Below are 8,543 nucleotides of genomic sequence, written 5' to 3'. Positions count from 1 at the left end.
CGCTTCCAGTCCTCATGCCTGCTGCAGCCCCGCAGAACTCATCCTCCTTCCAACTGACCATTCTGTGAATCACAAGAAATACTGGGGATCCTTAACTGGACTAAGGCAAGCGAAGGGACTCATACGAGGATCCTATACTAAAAGAGCGAAGGAACTGTTGAAGTTAAACAGGAACCAGCTACGATGGGTGGTAGGACTACTTACAGGACACTGCCACATCAAAGGACATCTCTTAAAACTGGGACTAAGTAACAGTCCAACTTGTGAGAGGTGTCAAGAAGAAAATGAAACGGCCACACATATCCGGCGTGAATGTGAGGCCTTAGCTTATTTAAGATTGCACCACTTGGGTCAGTATTTTGTGGAACCAAGTGACTATTTCGACTTCCCCACTTACAAAGTCCTACACTTCATTCGAAGCGCAGGGTTGCGGAGGGGATAATCAGAAGGGGAGGCACAACAAATCACTGTGGTCGCGGTGTAAGGGCAAGAAGGCCCACCCCTTGTACATTCATTCATATTCATTGATCATTCTAATTATAAGGGTACATATATATAGAGGTAAATCCGTTTGAACGGCAATTGTGATTAGATCTGTAACTTAACATTGACTTCTGACAAGGACCGGAACTTAACATTAACCCTTTAATATGATTTTACTTCGAAATTTATCCAAAGGCGTGTGGAAGGCAGGGAGCTTCGGGAGCATCCATTTGCAAATTTAGGGCCAGAGACAGGCTATAGAGACTGAGGTTTTCGTGGTTTTTCTCAGTCCATAGTGGAATCTTGGGGGCTAATATTCTATTATTCGAGGTCATGAAAGTGTCGAAAACAAACCATGTGTGAAATATAAAATTAAAATTCGGTTTCTACGCCTTCCAAGTTTGTGACGTTGTATAGGCAGATACTGACGTTTCAGATGAATATTCTGTCTTTATCTTCAGGGTAAAATACACAGGACGAGGAAGCTGTGGCCTTATTACCCAGGTCACTATGAAGGCCGTCAAGTCTCCTGTTGGCCCGATCTGGTTTCAACGCTTCACCACAACACCGAAACTTGTAATCTGCCTATATAACCGATCTATTTCTCTCCCTAAAGTTTCAACACTGAAGATGGCCACAGAATGTTCAACCGAAAGATCAGAGCCCGTCACTACGACTAAAAAGAGATTTTCTGTTGAGTAGACCAAGCTGAGGCAGTTATGTGCGAGATTCTCTTTGCTAAGGCCAAATTTGAATCTGAGTAGGTTTCCCGGGAGATGAAGTGGCGACGAACCATTAAAACACAAATTCTGCTCCGTTTTCTTTTATCACTGTTTTTGAAATCGTACATGGTGTTTTCCTTTGAAAGCCTTCACTTTTGTTTTCCTTGTTATAGTTAAATTATACAGGGTGATTCACGAAGTTTTATCCCGGCTTATGGTACATATTCCTGGGGTTATTTCCTGCAAAATTTCCTTATAAACTTGTGGTCGATTTTCAATAGTTACGGCGTAACAATATATTTTCGAAACACATCATTGTGAATGCAGCGCTACGCTTCAGCGTGGGCGACCATACGTTCCAGTCAGCTATGTCAGCAGATAAGGTAGACCGGTTTGAATGTTGCGCGTAGGTAGATAGGCAGAGCGGTTCATACGCGTGCGACGCATTGTGTTGACGTGCAGGGAGACATTTTTGAAAATCTTATGTAAATCCAGTCGTCTTCTAAAGCACTACAGTTTAAATGAAACAGATTAATAGAAGGGTGTGATAGCAACCATTGGTATGTTTACAAAATGGGATGCTGAAAAAATGTAATTTTGTAACACAAAATCGATGAAAAATGTTGCACAATGCAAAATTAAGAAATTGGAAAAAAAATGGTTTTAGAGTGATTTTTCCTAAAACATTAACGATTTAAAAAATGTTTGTATTGTATTTCTAATTTGTTTTGACTGAAATTCAAAGAAAAAAAGATTTTTTCCCCATTTTTCAAATTACTCTATCTCTTTACTTATGAGTTGGATACCCTTAGTATATTAATATTTTTTGTTCTAAATTACCTCAGGAATGCCCTCCCTAACTGAGGTTAAACTTCGTGAATCAACCTGTATTCCTTGGCTATTTTACTTAAGCTATACTCAGATTTTTCCATCTTCTACCCTGAAAATGAAGGCAAAGATTCCTTCGAAATGCAAAAGTAATATTTACCGCCTTTGGGGCCTAAATGCATCACAATATGTATGCATTATTTTATGTTACTGTAGGTTGCGCATTGTTAAGGATATCAGCTGGAGTTACTGGGATGACGAAAGAGACCTGAGTAAGTTGCAAGTAGGGAACTGAAAATGCATTCACAACTTTTGTCCTTCCAGGGAAATAGGTTAACCTGAGGACCAATGTAGGTATTAGGATAGTGATATAAGAGACTATAACTTTGTCTGTGGTTCTGTATGGGTAAGAAACTTGGTCTCTGACATTAAGGGAAGAACATAGACTGAGGGTGTTTGAGAACAGCGTGTTGAGAATATTTGGACCGAAGAGAGATGAAGTGACAGGAGGTTGGAGGAAACTGCATAATGAGGAGCTTCATAACTTGTACTCTTCCCCAAGTATAATTAGAATGATCAGGTCAAGGAGGATGAGGTGGGCAGGGCATGTAGCACGAATGGGGAAGACGAGAAATGCGTATATGATATTGGTGGGAAAGCCAGAAAGAAAGAGACCAAAGGGAAGACCAAGGTGTAGGTCGGTGGACAATATTAGAATGGATCTTAGAGCGATAGGATGGGATGGTATGGATTGGATTGATCTGGCTCAGGATAGGGACCAGTAGAGGGCTCTTGTGAATACGGTAATGAACCTTCGAGTTCCATAAAATGCTGGGAAGATGTTGAGTAGCTGCACAATTGGCGGCTTCTCACGAAGGCCTCAGCTCCATGAGTAAGTAAGTAAGTAAGTAAGTAAGATATTAGTAGATATTAGGAATGTATGTTGTGACTATGCAGACTGTTTGAAACTGACTATGGAATTGTTGGATTATGTGCATTTGTTGCGACGTAATTGAGAATTCGGTTTTCATAAAAGCAAGAAATTTAATGAGCGGCCCAACATGCTTCTGGTTCTGATGCGACATTCTTAATTTGCAATAAAATTACGTGTCTGTTCCCCAGTTAGTTTAAACTCTTAATCTAAGATGGCTACATTATAAAACAGGTGTCTCTCGTTATTCTCTTACAAGGCTCATGCGTCATGAATATTATTTTCGGTTGTTGTGTACAAATAATTACTTTATTTGCACACGCGGTAGGGTAGTTGGTTGAGACACTATTCTACAAACCGGAAGGTAGTGGGTTCGATTAGAGACGTGGTCATAGGATTTTTCAGTTGACGTAATCCTTCCAACCGCACTATGGCCCTGAGGTCGACTCAGCCTCTAACAGATATTAGTACCAGGAATCTTCCTGGGGGTAAAGGGCGGCAGACGCGTAAATCTAACAACTTCACCCTCATCTGTGAGCCGATTAACTAGAAGATGTAAGAGCCTCGATGTCTCACAACCCTATGGGCCCTCACGGTCTGTTAGAGGCATAGCTTTACCCTTTTTATGATTACATTTTTAACAGCTTTTCAAAGAGCACTGTTGCTGTTGTCATGGAGACGTTACAAATCGCATAGACCCGTTTACGTGGTATGTCCTACAATACGGCTTACTTGAATAAAAAGAAACATAAAAATTTTATAACTCTTCATTTCCAGTAAATTAAATTTAGTGTGTAGACGTCACAGGAGAACTGCATAAGTATACACAGATATGACACATATAAAATAAATAAACCTTGCCCATAATGCAGTATAAATTTAATCCTTAGTAGCACTTGGATTACCAACACCTCAAACTGTAGATCTTGTAGATATAAAAAAGTCGCTTTATAACTTACGCGCGTATACATTACTCCTTTTATGCTCTGAAGAGCATGCAGGAATGCTTAAGAAAAGGAAGATAATATAGAAGCTTTAGAATTCCTTCATAGCACAACTGTAATTCAGGTGCATGTTCTTTATCCCACAACGTATTTTAGAAATGTATATAGAGACCTAAGTTAGCGTTTATAACACGGCATTATACAGCACGTTTCTTCTAGCGTAACAGTTGTGATGCCTTCCGTACATACTGAACCATCCGCTAGATACAAGCAGAACTGTACCTTGTTAACAAGGTGTTTCAAATACTCGTTCACATTTAGCCTTCTTATAATTGCTTGACCACTTATAAAACGTCTCTTGAGAATTAACATACATTTACAACATTAAGTGATCGCCTCTGCGGTCTAGTGGTTAGAGGCCCGTGTTCGATTCTCGGCGCTACTAAATTTTCTGAGAAGTAGTGGGTCTGGATCGGGGTCCACTCAGCCTCGTGAGAATAATTAAGAAGTTATTTCAAGGAAATAGCGGCTCCGGTCTAGAAAACCGAGATTAAAGGCCGTGGGGATCCGTTGCGCTGACCACGCGACATCCTCTATCAGCAAAATGTTGGCACTAACTTCGCCGAAAAGAGGCGAAATTCTGGTAGCGCTGGGGATTAAACCCAGGACCACTGGATCTGTAGGCAGGAACTCTAACCACTAGACCACTGAAACGGTCATTATGATAAACACGGTTGTCATAAAGGGCTTTCTACAAGCATTAGTATTCAGGACCAGACTAAAATATTAATGTAGTTATAATAAGTAGTGTTGTTCAAGATAACTGGGGGCAAGCGGTAGTGTAGTTGGTTGAGGCACTGTGTTACAAGCCGGAAGGTCGCGGGTTCGATTCTCGATGAGATGGATCTTTTCAATTGACCTAATCCTTCCACTGCACCATGGCCTTGGTGTCAACTCAGCCTCTAACAGAAATTAGTACCATGAATCTTCCTGGGAGTAAAGCGCGGCCGGCGCGTAAGGCTGACAACCTCACCGCCGTCTGTGAACCGATTATATTGATAATGTGGGAGCCTCGACCTCTCACATCCCTATGGGCCTCCACAGCCTGTTACAGGGATAGCTTTACCTTTACCTTTTATTATCTTCAAGATAACTAGCTAGTACTTATTACTTAAAATTTATTAAATTCTTATTATGTAAATATTTAAATATGTTCTTATTTTTCTTATGCTGGTTACGCAGAATATTTTGTGTAACTGGTAATATATCCGGCTGCAAATTTATTATAGAAATATGTTCTACATATTTTTTTTTATTTGGAACTCTTTTAAACTACTCTCAGCTACTGACCACCTGGTTACAGAGATCATCTCTATGTGATTAAGGACTATTGTCCTCGTATTGATTTTAAACTAAATTCCTGTCTTGTCGTACGGTTGTTAACTGCTTCATTATTTACTTCGTATGGTGTCTGAAGGTTAATAGCAACTTCATTCAATCAGATTTGCAAGCCTTTTATAAAAAGTGTGTAACTTCCGGTGAAGGGGGAGGAAGGGAGGAACTCATCTGACATAGAGACCTGCCTGCGCTTCCTGTTCGTCGGACACTCACTACAATAATGACTTCACTTCAACACTCAGTCAATGTGCATCACAGACCAAGTTTGCTTTACGTCGCACTGTGTTACCCGGACTGCCTCAACGGATAACGGACATCACTGGCAACACTGCTAAGTTGCAACAATAAGGATATTTCGGTAAATGATATCATGAGACATTAGTATACACTGCAGTGATATGAGGTAGTGAGCATTAGTGGTTAAATTTCTCTATTATGTAGAGAAAGATGCTTCAATGAATCATATCACAAGAAACTGGTTAAACTTCAGTAATATGAGGTAGTGAGCATTAGTGGTTAAATTTCTCTATTATGTAGAGAAAGATGCTTCAATGAATCATATCACAAGAAACTGGTTAAACTTCAGTAATATGAGGTAGTGAGCATTAGTGGTTAAATATCTCTATTATATCGAGAAAGATCCTTCAGTGAATCATATCACAAGAACTGGTTGAACTGCAGTAATATGAGGTAGTGATCATTAGTGGTTAAATTTCTCTATTATATAGAGAAATATGCTTCAGTGAATGTTATCACAAGAAACTGGTTAAACTGCAGTAATATGAGGAAGTGAACATTAGTGGTTAAACTTCTGCATTATAACGAGAAAGATACTTCAGTAAATCATATCACAAGAAACTGGTTAAACTGCAGTAATATGAGGAAGTGAACATTAGTGGTTAAACTTCTGTATTATATCGAGAAAGATGCTTCAGTGAATCATATCACAAGAACTGGTTAAACTGCAGTAATATGAGGTAGTGATCATTAGTGGTTAAATTTCTCTATTATATAGAGAAATATGCTTCAGTGAATGTTATCACAAGAAAGTGGTTAAACTGCAGTAATATGAGGAAGTGAACATTAGTGGTTAAACTTCTGCATTATAACGAGAAAGATGCTTCAGTAAATCATATCACAAAACACTGGTTAAGCTTCTGTAATATCAGGTAGCGAGCATAAATGGTAACATTTCTGTGTTTTAACACCAATGGAAATTTAGAGGTCGTTGTGATAGACGCTGATATATGTTGTGGTGTTTAGATAACACTTAAACTGAAACGAGTTTGTTATTCTGACGAAAAACATTTAAAAATAAAAAAAAAATACTCTCGATTATAAGTAATAAGTTCCTAATGAAGACAGTCCGTTTATTTGATTTAAGTTACGTATGTTTTGCAAAATAACACAATAATAGCGTCATTACAAGACTGTTTTGGTGAGTAACGATTATTAAAAGTCGAATTTTGTGAATACTTATGAAGGAAACATTGATATTTCCGTACTTAATAACCTAGCATTTGATGCTCTGCAAAATACTTAAGTATAAAAATTTGTAATTTTAAATCAGCTTTCTTTCCTGACATTATGAGGTTAACTTGCCATTGAATAACAATGTTTTAGTAATACATATATTATATGTTATGCTTAATTTTCGAAGAATGTGGATCTCCTATGTTCGTACACGGAAGTTTGTAGACTTTAATGAATAAGCCATTAAGTCGCTGCAATGGAACAGTAGCTTCAAACTTTGACGTTCCGGGCTGTATCTTGAAATATATAATACAACGGAAGCGAAATTATGTGAATTTTTAAATTTAAGATATAGTCGTCAAAAATATAACAAGAAGTGAACAGCCTCTAATGTTTTAATGTAATTTTTATATTATAAAAATTACACCATTAGATGTTATCATACGAATTAAATTTTTGATATCAAAGAAACTGAAATAATAATTAATAAAATTAATGAAATAAATTATTTGAAACAGAAATGATATTTGTAAATAATTACTGCCTGATTTATTATATTTAAAGATGAATGAAATTTAAAATAGTGGAATAGTTGTAGCATCTTTACCCCACGTACAATTTTCGAAATCAGTACTGTTAAAGTATGATAAAAACAGGATGGATGTGACTGGCGTTCTTCCTACTGATGGGACATCGTTTCGACCCTCATTCCGTCCTCATTCTTCACATCCAGAACTCAGTCCACAAGAAGACAGACAACAAAGGGCATCTTTGCCTGGTCACATTAAGAGACCAATGAATGCATTCATGGTATGGTCTCGAATTCAGCGACGTAAGATCGCTTTGGACAACCCCAGGCTGCACAACTCAGAAATATCCAAACAACTTGGTGGAGAATGGAAACTACTATCCGAATCGGAAAAACGTCCATTTATAGACGAGGCAAAGCGCCTTAGACTCCAGCACATGCGTGATCACCCGAACTACAAGTACAGGCCACGTCGGAGGTCCAAGGGAGTCAGTTCTGGTGGCAATATATTCTGTAGCCGTCGCACTGCAGGTTCAAGACAACGAACCAACAGCAGCAGCGCATCGTCTGCGTATCCTTCCTTCTCTTATGTACATTCTATGGAGGCGTTCTCCAGAGGCCTGTGCGTGACCCCGTCGGGTTTCATGCCACCAACGCAATGTCTGCCGACGATGCTGGACACTGTCGGAGCTCAGCAGGACAGCTTGAGGCACTTCCTGCCGCAACTAGGACACACTCCATTACCAGGATCGAGTTTTCCTCCTGGAACAATGCCTCATTTTGCTTATAATGTATTTAAAGGCAAGGGACAAGCTTCAGATGACATTGCGTTTGCAGATCTGCCTTCAGCATTTCATCTTACCTACAGTCCTACAGGTGAAATCGCGTCCTCAATTGCAGCTAGTAAAGATCTTCAGATGGACATTGTAGCTAACACAGAAGCAAGCCAAGCGGGTTCACGGGAAATTGCAACGGCTCAAGACATAAAGACTCTAACTCCGATATTCTCAAGTAACTTAATTACATAAATATTGTGATGAAATATAATATCAATAAACAATTTTAAAAAGAGATAATTAAAACCTGTAGTAATTATATGTGTATTCCACAGTTACGTTAATAAATTATCCAGATGTATTGGAAACTTCAGGATATATCATGTTGATATAATAAAAGTTGGGGCACGTGGTAGCGTAGTTGGTTGAGGCACTATGGTATAAGCCGGAAGTCGAGGG

General features: G+C 38.8%; 1 protein-coding gene across 1 annotated transcript; it reads left to right on the top strand.

Moving 5' to 3' along the window:
* Positions 1–7,351: 7,351 nt before the first annotated feature.
* On the top strand, positions 7,352–8,336 carry LOC111863149 (transcription factor Sox-14). Its single transcript, XM_023849200.2, has one exon. It carries the CDS (start codon positions 7,437–7,439, stop codon positions 8,334–8,336), a length of 900 nt encoding a protein of 299 aa, XP_023704968.2. The 5' UTR covers positions 7,352–7,436.
* The last annotated feature ends 207 nt before the right edge of the window (positions 8,337–8,543 follow it).

The sequence above is a fragment of the Cryptotermes secundus genome, unplaced genomic scaffold (genome assembly GCF_002891405.2).
Source record: "Cryptotermes secundus unplaced genomic scaffold, Csec_1.0 scaffold6, whole genome shotgun sequence".
Lineage (NCBI taxonomy): Eukaryota > Metazoa > Arthropoda > Insecta > Blattodea > Kalotermitidae > Cryptotermes > Cryptotermes secundus.
This window is presented reverse-complemented; position numbering and strand designations above follow the sequence as displayed.